At 39.2% G+C, this 18,333-nt stretch overlaps 2 protein-coding genes across 6 annotated transcripts in view; one reads left to right on the top strand and one right to left on the bottom strand.

Moving 5' to 3' along the window:
- Positions 1–2,141: 2,141 nt before the first annotated feature.
- Positions 2,142–5,610, top strand: LOC103723169 (purine permease 3-like). Its single transcript, XM_008813999.6, has 2 exons — positions 2,142–2,972; positions 5,069–5,610. Exons 1-2 carry the CDS (start codon positions 2,226–2,228, stop codon positions 5,405–5,407), a joined length of 1,086 nt encoding a protein of 361 aa, XP_008812221.1. The 5' UTR covers positions 2,142–2,225; the 3' UTR covers positions 5,408–5,610.
- A 1,428-nt stretch (positions 5,611–7,038) lies between these two features.
- ATJ1 (DNAJ heat shock family protein) overlaps positions 7,039–18,333 on the bottom strand; it is a 33,000-nt gene continuing 21,705 nt past the window's right edge. Inside the window, exons 16-20 of one of the 5 annotated variants that reach the window (XR_015973610.2) lie at positions 14,630–14,678; positions 14,483–14,552; positions 12,107–12,196; positions 7,579–7,759; positions 7,039–7,445 (exon numbers count right to left, since the gene is read on the bottom strand). Coding sequence is in view for 4 of the 5 variants with exons in the window: in XM_088711674.2 (XP_088567800.1) it covers positions 17,039–17,383 (345 nt within the window). In the remaining variant the exon portion in view is untranslated. Of the gene's footprint in view, positions 7,760–12,106; positions 12,197–14,482; positions 14,553–14,629; positions 14,679–16,896; positions 17,384–18,333 lie in introns of those variants that run through there. The other 4 variants (XM_008814002.6, XM_008814003.6, XM_039134212.3 and 1 more) reach the window with 4 other exon arrangements.

Below are 18,333 nucleotides of genomic sequence, written 5' to 3'. Positions count from 1 at the left end.
GTAGCCGAATGGATGAGAAATGATGGAACACTTTGAGATGAAGCTTTTTAAAATCTGTGCAGGCAGATGAATGACTGTGGATAGCATGCTTTAAGATCTACGCAAGCGGATAAATGATAATGAAGATAATAGAGTGCTTTGAGATTTGTGTACGTGAATGAATGATAAACAAAATATTTTGAGATCTATGTAAGTAGATGAATGATCGAGGACGAAGCACTTTGAGATCTGCGTTAGCGAATAGATGATAGAGAATGGAACACCTTGAGATATATGCAGAAGGATGAATGATAAAGAATGGAGTGCTTTAAGATCTCTGCAGGTAGATAACTCACAGAGGATGGAATACTTTAAGATCATATGAAAGCCACGATTAGGGATAACAATCGGGTTGGATCGGGTCAGATACAAGTAGGATTGGATGCGGGCCGGTCAGGTCAAAAATTCATCAACCCAAACCTGACTTGTTTATTAAACATGTCAAAATTTCAAATTTGAATCTAACACATTTATTAAACCGGTAACCTAACCCGACCTACATCATCCATTTGTTAAACAAATTTTTAATGGGTTAAATGAGTTTAAACAGATTAAGCGGGTTGCGTTAAACAGGTCAAAAACAGGTTAAGCAGGCTTCGAATAGGTTAAATAAGTTAAATAGGTCAGGACCCAATTATTAAAAGGATTAAAATGGTTAAACAGGTCAAAGATTAAACCTAAACCCAACCTATTTAATAAATATATTTAAATAGGTTGACCCATTTACAACCTAAATCCGTTTATGTCAAATCCAAACCTGCTTAAAGCGGATCGTTCGCGGGTCGGATTGACGGATCGGATCATAAATTGCCACCCTTAGCCACAATCCAACCTCTTTGAATTAAAGATATTTTGATTTTATTCTTTCTTCGTTAATGGTGTTAGGATTCGGATAGACAGCTGGGCCATAAAACAATGAAAATAAAGTTTTGGTGGCTAATTAAAATTTTTTAAATTTTGAGGGTATAAGTATAACTGGTCCAAACTCGAAAGAGTATCTCTATAAAATTAAAAATATTTAAATAAGATATTAAATGTTAAATGAAGGACTTTTGTCTTTGTGGTTGATAGCTACAATCCAACTAGCCTTCCTGGGTTTGAGTGTTTGATGGAATGGGAGAAATGCAGGGAGGGGAACACGAAAGAAATTAATGCAAAGCGCTGATAGAATGGAAGACACCCCTCACCCTTGGATGCATGGAGGGAGTTGGCATTATACAGTGAAATAGATGACAATTCAACCCCATATTTATCATTCTAAATTAATCCCTTCTAAATACTTCATGGCAAAATCACCACATCACCAAGTGTTTACAAAATCACTGCAATTTTTTTTGCATGCAATTAATGATGCATGTTAAACTAGAAGAAAAAGTTCCTTGTTTTGTATGAAGATTGTTTTTTCAAGCTTTGCTTGTTAAGTTTGTTTCTGCAAATCTTGCATACATGCTGATAGTTTTTCAATCAAATATTAAATCATCCCTTTTGCTTCTAATTTTTTAATTTGTCGTTCCTCTTCTTCAATTTTAGATTGGGATCTTGGAATAGTGTTGATTTGCATTTAACTATTTAAAATGAAAATCCTCAACCATGCAAGATCCATCCCCATCCAGAAGTTGAATTTGAAATGATACGCACATATATATTTATACAAAATGTACAAGTTTTTTTCAATCTTCCAAACCAAACCCTTATTATATAATACTGCTGGTCCCCAGTGCAACCAGAGATTTAAAGAGCTCCCACTTGTTGCCGTGTTACAGAATACGTAACCTGATTTCTTGTTACCACGGCATCCTGCCACTTGGGACCAGCCCTTGGAACAAAGGAAATCCGGAGCCCTAGAAGGACAAATATCTCGATTTTGTTACCGTTATCTATGAGGACTCCCTCATGTCCGCTTGTAGTTTCTTTTTGTCGCAGCTCATCATTTGTCTCTGCCGTTCGGGGTGGTCAAGATAGCCAGCCGCTAAAGTCCTCCTTCATCTAAGAAAATATATATATTAAAAAAAAAAAGGTATAAACATAAAAAAATTTTTAAAAAATCGAAAAGAAGAAAGTCCTTCTCAATGATTCCTCCAACTCTGAATCTATTTAAGGTTGTCATCATAAGGCTGGCTTCTGAGCCACAGCCCTCCCCTGCACCTAGAAAATAACAAGAGATTAGGAGACATTAATCAGAAGCCATGGAGATGGAATCACAGCAGCAGCAGCAACCAGCCACCAAGAACCAAATAAGCAAACACTTGAGATGGTTCCTCATGGCCCTGAACTTCGCCATCATGGTCATCGGCAGCACCGTCAGCCCGCTCCTCCTCCGGCTCTACTTCCTCAAGGGCGGCAGCCGGAAATGGCTCTCAGGCTGGCTCCAGACCGGGGGGTGGCCTCTTATCTTCATCCCCCTTGCCATCTCCTATGCCCACCGCCGCGGCGGCGGCGGCGGCGGCGGGACCAAGCTCTACCTCATGACGCCACCTCTCTTCCTCGCTTGCACCGTCCTCGGCCTCCTCATCGGCCTCGACGATTACCTCTATGCCTACGGCATGTCGTACCTCCCGGTATCGACATCATCGATCCTTATATCGACTCAGCTCGGTTTCACAGCTTTGTTTGCATTTTTCATAGTGAAGCAGAAGTTTACGTCCTTCTCCACGAACGCTGTGGTGCTGCTGAGCATCGGGGCCGTGATGTTGGGCTTGCATGCAAGCGGGGATCGGCCCGAGGGCGAGTCGAACACGCTGTATTATTTGGGCTTCGCTATGACGCTGGCTGCGGCGGTGCTGTATGCTTTTATTCTGCCGCTGGTGGAGCTGACCTACGCCAAGGCAAAGCAGGTTGTTAGCTATACGTTGGTCATGGAGATGCAGCTGGTGATGGGATTCTTTGCCACGGTTTTTTGTACTGTGGGGATGCTGGTGAGCAAGGATTTTCAAGTGAGTACTCTCCCTCTCTCTCTTCCAATCGAATTTTCCCACGTTGTGTGCCATCTTATCATTAGTAGTAAATCTCTTGACGGTTGTACAATCCCATCTACACCGGAGATTTGGGAGGGTTAAAACTATTTGGAGGAGGGTTATTTTCTTTTTGTTATATGGGCTTCTTCAATTCGTTCAGAAAAGAAAAAATATTAATTGGTTGATACCTGAACGGAACGTTTCTTGAATTTGTCATGTTGTTCCGTGTTCCATCTACCATACGAAAGGAGATTAAGTATGTTAAGAATAATGGATATGAGGGTTTAACAATAATTATATAAGATCTTGATCTTTCTTCCTGCTTGTAGATACCATCTTTCTTTCAATAAATAAATAAATAAATAGTTGCCTATTAAATATATAATGCTGAGTCAGGTCAGAGTTGCTGCTTCACCATACTCTCTCTCTTCCAGGGTTCGAAAAAAACTTTCTACTTGACAATGATTGATAATGTAGGGTTTAAATATGAAAATGATGTTAAATATGAAAATTATGTCTATATATATATATATATATATATATATATATATATATATAGTGATTATTCACTGCTATTCAACTTGAGACCTCCCATTTAGGTTGAAAGGTACCAGCCAGCTAAACTTGTTATTAGCAACAGCATATTGAGATATTAAAAATATTCACATAATGATCATTCAGTTCAAAAAGTCAAGGAGAAGATAATGCAGTATGGCCCTTTCCCTGTCTATCACCAATCAGGCTCTATACCACCATGTGGTTAAAAAACAGAAAAAAATCCTACTAATTGATTATTATGATCACAACCATCCATCAAACATTAGCCGCTAATAAATTGACTAAATACAAACTAGTGAAACATTTTGGAGAGAATGACATGCATTTTGGTGTTATGGATGTGCTTCCTTTATGCTCGGAAGGATGCTTACTGAACCATTAATTTATAGGACTACGATTCCTTGGGACCGCTTATAGAATATTAATCTCTAGCCTGCTTTGTAAGAAAATATTGTCTCAAGTCTAATTGAAGTCAATCAACAGGACCAAGATCTGGTGGTTGGCATCACCATGTGCTAGGGTGGTTTTGGGTCATAAACAGGACGGCGGCCTTAGTCACCATATTTCCTAAAATAAAAAGATCGAATTGATGTCATGTTGATTAGAAAATTAATGATGCCCAAACTGGTGTTTTATGGGCTTCTCTCCTATGTAGATACTACAAAATATTGACCTCTTGAGAAATTTAGGGTATGTTTAGTTGAAAGGAGTTAGATTGGAATAGGAATGAGTCACTCCTATTCTAGCCATTTGGTTGGAAGAAGTCCCACTCCCATTCTGATTTCAAAGAGAAATGGTAATGCCCCAATCTCTCCAAACCCAATCCCAGCTCTCCTCTAGTATTCAAGTCCTATTCTGATTCCGATTTTGGTTTTAGTCATAAACCAAATGCATCAGAGAATATGGCTATTCTGATTTACATTCCAATCTTATTTCGATTCCGATTTCGGTAGCAAAACAAACGCACATTGAGTGCATTGCATAGGGTTCAGATTGTATTCTTTGCACGGAAGAATGAAACACCTTTTTTCGTAACATCAACCATTCGATCACACAATAACTGCTTAGGTGGATGGAAGAAAGAGGTTGGGATGCTTTGAGAGCTGCACATTGAGAACCGTGCAAGTGGATGGGAGAAAGAGGTTAGAATGTTTTGAGAGTTATGCAATGTGTGATCCAACAGTCGCCGTGAAAAAATATCAATCATTCTTTCAGATGAAAGATACAACCCGAAATCCATTGCATATGCATTATTTATTTTTTATAATAATTGCACACAGTACACATGCTATGAAGATATATAAATTCCTGAGTAAGAGTTTCACACACTGTTCAGGAATTCACCTTTAACAGGAGAGTAGATATGTAAATGGAGACTTGCCTCAATGATCATACATTTTTGTTTAGGAATTAGGGATTTTGGATTCGATTTTTGAACGATATATTCTTAAAAATATGGACCTGAACAAGCACCGCACCACATCTATGTGACCCCGAGTCATTCCGAGTCATTGCAGGCCATTTCGAGAGAAGCCCGGGATTTTGTGCTTGGCGAGGTGAGATACTACGTGCTGCTCGTCTGGTCCGCCATCCTGTGGCAGTTCTTCTTTTTGGGGACGGTGGGTGCCATCTTCTACGGCTCAGCCCTGCTCGCCGGTATCATCATTGCCGTCCTCATCCCCGTGGCGGAGGTCCTCGCCGTCATCTTCTTCCACGAGTCCTTCAGTGGAGGGAAGGGAGTCGCGCTCGTGCTAGCGCTCTGGGGCCTCGCCTCCTACTTTTATGGCGAGTTCCTGGAGAGCAAGAAGAAAAAGCCAGTGGTGGAACCCGGGCTTCTGGATTCTGCGAATAATTAGGACCTGCTTTGTCTTTTCCTTGTTGAATTCTATGCTTAACCTGATACGAAGGTCAAGGTGTGAGGTGCGTCTGAAAGGAGAAGACAATTTTCACCAAAAAAAAGGGGAAGATAGTGGTATAAATATTTGAATTAATGTCCAGTGATATAGTATTGCAATCAACATTTGATTAGATATGTGATGGTTTCTTTGGTTGATGATTACTTTGGAAGTATGTGAAAGCTGCTAATTCTCCAAGCACGTGCACACAAAATAAATGAGTGTAGGAGGAGGTCATATCTCCGTCCATGTTTCCGGCCGAGGCGAAGAAAAGTTAATTTTAGAAGAGGGGGAAAATATTTCAATTAGGTGAATGGTCAAATTTTGAGTGCCGAAATTACCTTTATTTACTAAACATCTCCATTCTAGAATCCCCCTCACCCACCAAAATTACGTGTGCCAAGAGAATCTCTCTCTCTATCGCGTCTCCATCTGTTTCCAAACTTCTCTTTCCATCCAATCTCTATCTCCCCCTCTCTCCTTTGGGACAAATGACTGATATACTTGGAGCTAGTGTCCCGACGCATGTGATTGGTGATTATGGCTCTCAAAATCGGAATCTTTGATATTGTAAATACGCAAACTTAGGATTCGTGAGCGGTAAAACTGGGACGGAAGACTAGTAAACATGGCAATTCTAACCACTGAAATTAGGCTATATGGCCAATAAGCTTAGTTATAGAGACGGTAAATTCAGCACTCTCAATTATTAAAACTAGAGTGAAAGACTTGCAAACATGGCACCGGTTGCTGGTTAAATTAGGGTTGACGACAAAATAATCTTCGCAATGAGGTTCGGTGATTGCTTATCACAAAAAAGAAAAAAGAGGTTCGGTGAACTCGTAATTTAGGTGGATGGTTGCGTTTGGCCCAATTCGCCCGCAGGCGCCACTTCCACCCCATGGCAGAGGACTTAGCTTTGGAACACCAATGTCAGCCTCCGAAGCTTCCTCTCAGAACCTTCTCACCATCATCATCTTCTCCAGGCGTTAAAAGCTTTGGCTGGCCCACCGCTCGTTGTCGCGACATGCTCTACTGCTTGTGTCCCTGTCAGACTTGTAACCGCTCCAATCCCTTGCTGCCACATGTCACGGACCCTCCCTTCATTCTGGTCTAATGATTAGATGGATCAGGTCCAGTGGACCCGTCCAATAGTCACTTGCCGCATTACCGCTTGTATTTAAACAATTCAAGATCTTAACCACCGTATCTGTGCTCTGGGATTTGGACTGCTCCACTGGACCTGGTCCATGTAAAAATAATTTCTCCCTCTTCTGACATTCGGTAGCAGCCGCTTCCCACTCGTCAAAAGACCCGGATATTGCAGTCCCTCAACAGTCAACACCGGCCATGCGTATTCAAAACCCAAGTAATATGGCATCACAGCCATTTCATGATGCATCGCATGCTCAACACCAGTTAGTAGTTGTTTAATTACATCAAACAACAAGGCAACAGAGGGTGGAGAATGATTTCGCAGAGCAACATAACCACCCATGACCTCTAATAAATGTAGTAGTCACAGAGACATCGACGAGTTCTGACAATTTTTTACATCAAATTGCATGTGCTCCAGCTATGCAAAAAATATATTAGAACAAAAAATACTGATTTACTGCAGAACACTGGAGCATTAGATCTCCCAATAAGTAGCCTGTTCATGTCCTTAACTTCCCGCAATAAAGAAAGTTCATGCAGAAAAAAAACTAGTATTTTTCCATATGGATGTTATTGTGCTATACTTGCAGTATGCATGGTACAATCTGGTATTCTACCAAACTCATCAGAATTCTTTCTCGGTCTTTCTGGAAAGCCTTCCTACTCTAGCAGGAAAGGAAGAGGTCAGCTGATCAATGTCTCATCCATTCCAAGGCCGATTTGGTGAAAAGCGGACAGGATTTCAATCCGTCAATTCAGTGAAATCCCCACATTCGCTTTGCTCTCTGTTGAGCCCCAATAATTATACATGAAACAATGATGAGATGACACTTGAGTGCTCCTGAGGTCCAGCAAGATAAGATTCCTTGAAATCCTGTGACTTAGCTGATGACACTGCCTAGCAGAAATGTATACCAGCCAAGGAGGAATATCTCTAATGTATAAACAATTGGGTAGAATATGACCACATCTACCTGTCTCCATTGCATGTGCTCGTCTGTCATCTTATATATCAGCACTTAGCTCACACTTTTGCTCAGAAGCAAATGAAGCAACAGCAGGAAGGCGATGCCAAGCATGAACTTGGGACCAGTCAGATGATCGATTATTTGCAGCCACCTGTAAGTTCAACCAGTAGATAGCTTCTGATAAAGCCTGTTATCCATTTCCAACATCTTAATTACATTCATAAACATCATTATATAGTAAATGATCTGCAGGAATCAAACCAGAACAAAATGCTATCAAAATTTTCCTAGTGTTGCAATGTAATAAAATGCAGAGGCACAGACATGAGAATCAGATTTAGACATATGTCCAAGTGTATATAACCCAGTAAGAGGTAAAAGAAAGGAAATTCAGGGATACATAAAAAGTATAATTTTAATTGAAATATACATTAGAATGGTATAAAAGAAAATATTAAAAGATATTATATATATTTTTCTCATCCAAACTTCCTAATCAAAATCCAGATTTCAGAAAATTAATATTTTATAAATTTATTTTAATACCTGCACTTTGACCAATCTAAAAAGAGCAAAAGCTAACTTTTGACATTATTATAATGTGTTTGAATTCATTGTTGGAGTCCAATTCGACCAATTTCGAAAAGCTGCTATTGAAATTTGACAAGTATCCTAGTGTCTGAAACATATCCAATGAGGGTATATATGAGTCCAGGAGCTGCACATAATCCAGGTGACAAAGATGATCAGTTTATTTCTTGGCAGTCCGGTATCTGAATCTCTTCCCTGTAAAGCATAACATGGACTGAAGAGAAAAATATACATATTTATGACTCAGAGAAATCAAAATGAACTAAGATCTAAGTCTTGCCTAGCAGAAGCTATCTGATATAAAAAATGTAATAATTTGGGGGTTATGGTTCAAACATGGCCAGCTCTACAGTGAATTAGATTGTGTTACCAAATTGGCTTTGGAGAAGGTGTTTACCAGCCTAATGTGATATAGTTGATTTTTATATCCGTCTAACTTCTTTAAATGCATAGCAACTAAATCTTGGAGTCAAGATGATACAATTGTTTTCTTTCCACCTCTAACTCCTCTTGCAGGCATCCTTTGCAAGCATTTAAAGCATGGAGTATTGGAAGTTTGAGAAAATGCAGTGGGGAAAATATCAGTTGGATACTCATCATCAAAAGTAAACGATAGCTGAAGAGTGAGGGGATTAACCATTTCACAACTATAACTGAGAGTCCTCTGCAGGCATCTTTCAAAAACATACAAAGCCGAGAGCAAAGGGGAGCCTTCAAGTTTTGAAATACTGAATTGGTGAATACATCATCATTACAAGTATATGATAGAGTGAGAATAAGGAATCCGCCTTTTTTAATGAATATAATTGGTCATCCATTTTTCCTCCAGGTAACTTAGTTGCATCCTGATTATAGCTAGATAGCTTGAATGATGTAAGACGAATAACTAAAAAATAGCGACATTTGACCTTCCACATTTCAGCAAGTATAGCTACAGGAGAATTATACCTGCTTTGATGATTTATCAATCGGTTATTCTTTACCATTTATGAAGAAGAAAGTTGACAAGAAAAATAAATATCTAGCAACTAATTATCCTGTATCAAGTCTGATGACAAAATCAGATAGTTATTAACCATGCAGCGAAATGAGGGCAGCTTTGTTCTAAAAGTGAACTAGACCCTAGTCGCTCGCATAGTAGTAGTATCAAAGGATTGTTCTACTTGCTTGTAAAGGAGAAGCATAAGAAGCTTGTAAACGACAGTTTTTAGTGACTAGACATTGTCGAATATAGACAAAGATTAAAGACTACGTTACCATTTTTAAAGTTGACTAGAGCAGGTGCTGTCTGGGTTCATAGAAAACTTAGCTACAGCTCCTAGATGTACTCATTGACATCTGTCCAAATTCAACTTGGACCATGCAACACTATGGTTCACATATCACTGGAGATATTATATTGCCATCAGTTATTGGCACCAACTATTGAAGTTAGCTTATGTTTGATCGCAAATCTGCTAACAGGAGAACAAGAGAGTAGCTAGGAAGCCTTTTAATAAGATTATATGGACGACCTCCCCAGTTCACAAGAACAGGGCTGCCACTTCCTTACAACTAGCAGGGTAAAAGCCCTCCTATGTGGCCTTGTCCATCTTTAATCCTTGCCAAATATAGTTAGGACAGGCCTGAGACAATACTTGGTCTTTCCTTCACCTGAGTTGGAGACCAAATGTTGGAATTTCTACTTCTAATTTATGGCATGGCCATACCTTTTAAATGCGTGGGTTGTATCATGGTCATTTAGTTTGATATCAAGCGTCAAATGATGGCAACTCCCATTCTTTCAATATAGAAATACATATAATCATGACCATCTGATGAACAGCAAGACAGTTGTAGCAATAATTAATTTCTTACAACCCCAACCCTTCAAATAATTGCTGGATGGAATTCAAACCCTTCTTTTGACAGGTTTCCAATTGATCTTACCTCTTCATAAATATTGCATTTCAAATTAAACTGCATTGATCATTATCTGAACCAAGTTAGTTAAACCCTACTCTTCACATTTCACATTGTGATCCACTGTGGCCATCAGATAGAGTTAAACTCCAATATATGAACAAGGTTGGGTTTCATTCTGGCTGTTTGACCTTACCAGTTAGCAGCAACTGTAGAATACGCATGAAGCTTAGACAATACATTCAAGCACAAATGTTGACCCTTCATTCTCTCACCAAAAGGGACCGATACTATAAAAATTTAGTGGCAGAAGCAGGCCCAAAGCGAGCATGGAAGGTTTGAATTCAAGGTATAATGAGAGTTTATCTTAACCATCAAAACTTTTATGGGCCATATCAAACTATTAAAGAGACAAAGCCCCTTTAACTAGATTCTCATTACTCAAATCCACAATAATATGATCTCTAGCCACAGGAATGACTGTCTCCTTTGCGTCAATTATAATCATCATAATTTTGAATGAGATTAGGATGAATCCTTGCTGTTTGATTTTTATTAGACTAGATCTCAGCCTTTGCAAAAGTTAAGCCATACTAAATCAAATTTAGCTTCACATGCTCGTTATTTCCAATGGGTTATGACCCATGGAACCTCTGCATGAATGACCATTTTCATCATTATTTTTAAAATTGAATTGAAGCCAATATCATTCGTTTGCTCTTTGGAGAACAGAATCTGGCCATCCAATCAAAGTCTCTGTGATCTAATCATGGCCATATTCTCCTTTAAGCAAGAAACTCATACAAAAGAAATCTTTGGTCTAAAATGAGCTTGCCAGAACTAGTACTCAAACACCTTGGTAGCAGGTATAGGTAATTAATATTCCAAATCAAGGTATCCTGAACCAGCCCGTACCGGCCGGGTCAGCACATGCCAAACCAGTATCGGCGCCGACCGGTCCGGTTCGCTATTCAAAACGGTTCCGACGTTGTGGGACCAGAACTACAGTGTTACCGAGCCAGAACCGGCCGGTACGAGAGGCGTACTAGACGGAACCGGTGCAAACTAGTCGGTTCGCACCGGTTCAAATTTTTTTTTTTTTTTTTTGCCACAGCACGTCCGCATTATGGCTGATTTGACCACAACACGCTTGTTGTGGCCTGATTTGTCCACAACGCTCTGCGCTGTGGCGCGCTATGGCCACAACGAACCAAGGTACCGGTCCGAACCGGTACCGGCCGGAACCGATGCCGACCGGTATGCCGACCGCTACCGGTTCGGCGATCCTTATCCCATATGATGACTATTTTAGCCCTCACGTCTTAGTCAACAAGGTTTTTGTTTTCCACCAAACTCATACACTTTCTTGCAGGTTTTACCATTTTGTAAGTTAAGTCTCAGTTTCAACTGATCTATTCTGCTCACACCCATCTTGTCCAGATGGCTGCAAAACTTCATATTTTGCGTAGATTAAGGACGTCCTGTACATCATAGGAAAAGTCTTTTCAACATTTATAGATTATGTAAGTGCATCTATTGCGTCTCTTTCTTAGTTGGTATTCTCTTAAATTCCCATGCCAAACTATTAGATATTATCAATCATAAAGAGAAGATTTATTAGAGGATTATATTCATTCAAAAATGAACACAAATAAAAGCCAAACACATTAACCAATAAACTAACAAAAGAAGCATGTGGTCTGCCCAGACTATTACTATGGAATCAACAATTAAATGTTTCGAATCTAGAAGAAATTTAAGGTTTTAAGATAAAATCATCTACTGAAACTTGTAGAAGATTCAACGGTTTTATAAATAATATATACAATGTTAAAGGAAAAAATTAGAACTGATCAGAAGGCCTGTCATGTAAATAACTAATCATGAACTAATCCAAAGGAAACGACTTTGCAGAAAAATAACACTAGTACTATGATGATCATAGTCAATTAAAAGAAAAATGAAAAAACAATCATATTCTTGAAGCAATAAGGACCCATACGTTCTAATTTGAACTTATAAATGTTATAGAAAAACCTACCTGTTTCCTTCAGCTGATCCACTGCTTTCTTGAATCGCTTCCTCCTTAGCAAATTCTTCCAACAATTCTCTTTGACGTTCATTGACTGACCTAAAGATAATGAAAAGGCATAACTCATTTACTAACCGAAAAAAAGGAATGATTTCTATATAATCTTTTAAAATTGGAGTCAAACAACTGTGAAGGAAAATGATTTGCTAGAAAATATAATTTAGCAAAATATTTTGAACAGGAATAATCTTGTGCACCATATAATTCTTTTATCAACATACTAAATTGAACAACTGAATACCCACTATAGTCAGCAAACTTTATGAGAAAGACCATATATATTTTGTTGCTAGGAAGCATATTTCTATTAAGTTTATTCAAAGAACAAATCAAGAAATCAAATTTCTTTCAGCCAAGGTATGCTGTACCAATACCGGTAGGCATATCGGTCACCTACCGGACCGGTACGGTACCGGTTTTGAACCTGTGTGCCGTAGGGCCACGCACCTGCGCGGTTCCCAGCGCGTGCCCTGCACTGCCCATCGTAGGGAACCACGCGCGGCACGCTGGGCAGCGCTCGCGGGTGCGCTTCCCAACGTGCGTACCACTGCGAATACTGGTACAATACGGGGATCGATTCGCACCGGTACGCGACCGTACTGATCAGTTCCAGCCCCACTGGGGTCGGAACTGCTTTCCACGCTTGAATCGGACCAGTCCGGTACGTGCCGGACCGGTCTAGTACGTGCTGAACCGGCCGGTACGGGCCAATTCAGCATACCATACTTTCAACTAAGTTAGCTATTTGAAGAGTAAGGGACATTTCTATGTCTACCTAGATATTTTTTTCAATAAATGCTAAAGCCATGAGACACAATGTAGAGCCGATTGATCATGCATGACAATGACTTGAGGAACATGGTTCAAGAGCATTTAATAAACAACCACTGTTTTGATAATGTAATCACATCAGATTTTGTAACCACTTCTAAAATATAAGGTAAAAAAAAGTTTACTGTAAGCTATATTATTCTGAGTTTCATTAGGAGTTTTGTGCTTATGAATACCACTAGTCATTGAATAAAGAATTTAATAAGTGCATGCATGTATTAATTATTTATGCAAAATGATCATAACTATCAAATCTTTTTTCAACTATTTGAGTGTAAGCTCTGAATCCACACTTGCCAATCATTCCTAGTAATAGCATGGTTTCAAGTGTTGGACCATTGCAGCCAGCATGTACTATGCCAGGCTGGTACCAGCGCCAGGCATTGGGTTAGCATGGCACCTGTGGATTCTTTTATTAATTTTTAATTGAAAAGGAACTAATTCCTTTTCTTTTTGTTTCGGCGAGGCATAGCTTGACACATGTTGTACCAACCACTAGCCAGAAGCCAGTACACCCCAAGCCAACTTTTAAAGCCATAATTAACGGCTACCTCTATTGCTATTGAAAGCTTTTTAATATCCTTTTCTTACAACTTCATTTGATGCTAGCATAAACCTTCCTCTTTACTTAACCATTCAAATGTGCCTATATTAAGGGGGAGCCAGCCCAGTTTAGGCCCTCCTTTATTGCTTTCTCACAGTTAATTCCATAGTCCTCTCCTTTCCGAGTTCAATTAGGAGAAAGAGAGGTTTTAATGAAGTATTACAACTCATCTTATGAGAACTAGGTTGAAGGCTTGAAGCACATGCTAAGGGCAGGGAAAGTATGGGAGAAAAGGGGGGAGGGAGAGAGAAGGGAACAAATATCTTTATGGTTATTGGATGAGATTTTCTAGTTTCTCCTTTCTGGAGTTTTGCCACCCACCATGTCATTCATCTTGGCTTTTCTAATGGCACAACTATAGTCTGGCCCCATGCCTTAGTTTCTTTCTCACCAGTACTTTCTCATTTACTTTACTACTGTGTTGTGTCCTACTTTTTTTGCATAATGTGTTTTCCTCGAGGCATGACCAATCAGCTTAAGATAGAAGTCAAGTAGGGTAACCTTATTCTCAGTTTTACTTGATTAATGGATTCATTTTCTCATCACCTGCGATTTTTCCCTCTCATCAAAGGGTTCTTCCGTAGAAACCTAGCGCATACTTTTATTTATTTTTGTAATTCAGCATCCCATCAATAAATACACAAAATAGAAAGGCATCTTCTCCCTACAAGTGGTATCAAAGCTCAGGTTTGGGTTCAAATTTCGTGTGTGACAGTGTGAATCATGGAAGAACATAAGCCAAATAATCAGCCAAAATGGGAATCAATTGTTATTATTTGCTAGCCAAAAAGGAATAAATTACTGAGTCATGTTGAATGAACCAGAACCATATGTATTGCTGAGACAAAAAAGAATACAAAAAGATCAATGATTAATAAGCAAAAACTTACGATGGAAAATTCACACGGAATCGAACATATTGGTCGCCATGGTCTACTAAGCCAACTTGTTTTGGTAATCCTGACAAAATCACCATATTTCTTAATATGTCAAGGAAAGAAAGAAAAAATAAAAACATTTTATGAAAATGTTTATACCTCTGCCTCTTAAAACCAAAAGTTGCCCTGGCTGCACTCCTTTAGGTATCTGACCAAACACAAAGGCTACATTAAAATGTTACCAGAAATCTCTCAGAGGCATCCTGTTCTGCTTGTTAGCTTCTAAATAATATCAGAGATAACCATATATAGGAATGCCTGCTGAATGATGATTCACAGAACCAACCACAAATAGTTGGGATATGTTTGATGATTATGACTAAAGTTATGCATGCAGTAATGCTAGTCAACTTTGAAAATAGAAGCCTGAGATGTTGTAAAAATAACTTAAACTGAAGTATTAGTGCAACATAAGTAAGAAAACAGAAATCTGCAATAAGCACTTATTTAGTTGATATTAATGAAATTAGAGTATATATGAAGCAAAATAGAGAATTTGTGTGATAATTTGAAGCACAATTTTAAATACAGGTACTGAATTTCGCACCATTTTTTCATCAAAATAGTATGGTATCAATACGGTCAAGGTACTAAGTACTAACAGTATGTACCGAAACTAATATATTCTAAAAAATTGAAAAACCATCCATATTGACCGGTACACTATCACCGATACACACCGGTACAGACCAGTACAGCTGGTACTTACAAGTAGAACAATTTTAATGTCCTGGCACCAATGCTGGTCTTGTGCCAGAATGGTATAGTACCCGTCATACTATCCCATTTCAGTAATTTTGGAAACCATGATTTGAAGTATTCGCAAGGTAGATATTGAATACCAAAATTGAAAGGATATCAAAAAGCTTGAAATAATGTTAGAGACAGCCCTAAATAGGACTTATTGGAAAATGATGATTCATAAAGCTGACAACAAATAGTTGAGAGAAGGATTGATGGTTAGTTATGGACCTTATGGTTATGGTTATGTAAGTTTATTACAACTCGCAAGCGTCATGATGTAACCTCAAATTGGATTAGAGGTTACAGCAAGGTACATAGGTTCAGATCAAATTTCAGATCTGAAAATCTGTGGAAAACTAAATGCGCAATCAGTGGAGAAGAGAGGGGGAAAAAAGCAAAGATTTTGTGGAGAATAGAGAATAGAAAAGAGGATAAACAGGAAGTAGACTAGAAGAGAATGGAGAAAGAAGAAGGCCTTTGGCCACTGTTCAATCAAAGAATAAATAAAGCAATCCCTTCGTGTTTATCCAGCAGCTTCCACAATTATTTAACCTCAGCGGCTCAGCCAACCCCCTATTCTAACCCTATTAGAATTCTTTTTAAAAGCAAATAAACCAATCCAACAACTACTAAAACCCTTAGGAACAAAACCAGCTGATCTACAATTTAGCAACAAATAGGACTCACAAACAAGAACAGAAACAAACTAAAGTAGTGACTAAAGACGCCAAATTGAACCAAATATTTTTCACAGTCCTGTAGCATGAACAGTACCATTGAACAGCAAGTGGGGTACTTTTAGCCTTCTTTTGGCTTCTTCGCTGCACCAATTTGCTTCCGCTGCACATAGGATCGCCCTTGAGCTTGAATTTTTGCTGAATTGGTTTAGCATTCAGGATAAGGCCCAAAAATTCCATCTCCTACACTTCGGATCATTCTTCATGCAAGTCCTAAACTCATGTGCTTCAGTAGTGCTGCTTCCAGCTTCTACGGACGCATGATCAATTGCTTCTTGTTATAGATGAATAATAGGTGCTGTTGTATTCAACATAATTGACCTTCCTATTGAACATTCAAGGACTCCCTAGCAAAACATGGGTTGCAGACATTGGAACAGCATCACAAAGAACCTCTTCAATGTAGTCATGCCGCAATGAAAACATCAACAAACACTGATCCTCACAACAACTCTATCATAATTGTCCAGCCATGCCAGCTGATATGAATGCTCTATTCATTCTATTTTCAGATTTACCTTTTCCACAAGTTCAGAGGAGACAACATTCTCCATGCTGCCATAATCAATAATTAGCCCACATAATTTCCCTTGACAAGTATCAGTCATTCTGAATATGTTGTTCCACCTCCAATCAAGCCCTTCCTGTTGTTTTTCTGTGTACAATCTGTGGATAAATAAAACTTCATCTCCTTTGTCACCTTCAAGATCTATCTTTGGCATCTCATCATCTTTTTATTCAGCCCATTCTATTTAATTTTTCTTCTATCTGCAAGGCAACTTTGCAGACATCTTCTACCGTCCAGGACTTTTGGGCAACAAGTTCATCCCAGATTCCTACTCTGAGCCCTGCATGATTTTAAGCCGCCAGGATGTAATAGTCTTATCGATACCTGTCCTAGAGGCTAATTCAAAGAACTTTTCAGTGCAGGCCGTCAGAGACTTCTCTTTTTGCTGCAACTGATGGAATCTGATGTACAATTGTGGGGTGTAGTCAACAGGAAGAACACTCTTGCCTATGTGATCTTTCATCTCCAACTAATAGCAATCTCTCCTCGACCAATGTATCGATTTGATTCTTGCAATCGATTCCACCAAATATGAGCAACGCCCTTCAATTTTTCCCCAGCAAATTGAACGTTTCCTTTCTCACGCAGATGATACCATGAAAAGATTTGATTACAACTAGGAATCCAATCAAGAAAGCTTTTGGGATTCATACCTCCATAAAAAATGGCCACTTGAAGCTTAATCTCCTTTTCAACCTCCAAGGAGGGATCGTAAGTTTGATGAGGACAATAAGCATGATGAGCTGACACCACAGGAACATAAGAAGCATCTTGCTGTCCCCCTTCTTCATGTGCAAACACCCACTGTCCTTGTAATTGAATCAAGCATCGTGCTATCATGAAAATTTAGATACCATATTTTGCTGTCCCAAAACACCCAAAGTAGGTATAGAATGCAGCAGATGATCCCTATGAGGAACCCGATCTCTATTATCTTCTAAAATTGTATGGTGTGACGAGTTAGATGCTTACCTATGTGGATCTCTAGTCGAACTTTAGAGCAAGGTTTTATGTCCCGGCGGGACAGGGGGCGTCCTGGCCATTCCGTCATGTTCCTATGAGAAAACGGACCAGGACGGTGTTGGGAGTCTGAAACCCATCCATGGAGGGAGAGAAGAAGAAAAGGAAAGAAAGAAAGGAAGAAAAGATGAAGAGAAAGAAAAAGTGAAAGGAAACAAGAAGAAGAAAAATGAAAGAAAGAAAGGAAGGGTGAAGAAAAAGAAAGAAAGGAAGGAAAGAAGGAAGAAAGGAAAGAGAAAGAAAAAGAAAAAGGAAAAAAAGAAAGAAAGAAGGGATAAGAAAAAGAAAAGGAAACAAAAGAAAGGTAGAAGAAAAAGAAAGAAAACAAGAAAAGAAATAACAAAAAAAGAAAAAGAAAGGAAAGAAGGGGAGAGAGATGAAGGATATCTATCAAGATGCATGACCGGGACTACTGTCGAGACGGGACTGGCTACTGCCGAGACGGGACTGGATAGCGGGGCCTCTCATTCCATGGAGAAAGCACGATGCCTCCATCCCACAGGATTTAGAACCTTGCTTTAGAGTTTGTTGAAGTAGATGCTTTGCCATGATTGAATAGCTGGCCCTTAATTGATTCTGCTAGACATGTAAACTCCACCACTAAATCAACTATCTCCTTCTCCAATCGATCAAATCTATCGTGATCTTGACGCCTCCTCTCAATAGTGTCTAAGCATGCTCCGTTGGTCGTTCGCTTCTCAATTGTATAAACCGAAACCACCCACCAGATCGGA

This window comes from Phoenix dactylifera, chromosome 15 (genome assembly GCF_051530095.1).
Source record: "Phoenix dactylifera cultivar Ajwa chromosome 15, Ajwa_hap1_PhDact_Kaust_v1.1, whole genome shotgun sequence".
Classification (NCBI taxonomy): Eukaryota; Viridiplantae; Streptophyta; class Magnoliopsida; order Arecales; family Arecaceae; genus Phoenix; species Phoenix dactylifera.
Note: the sequence above shows the minus strand (reverse complement) of the source record. Positions and strands in the feature narration are given on the sequence as shown.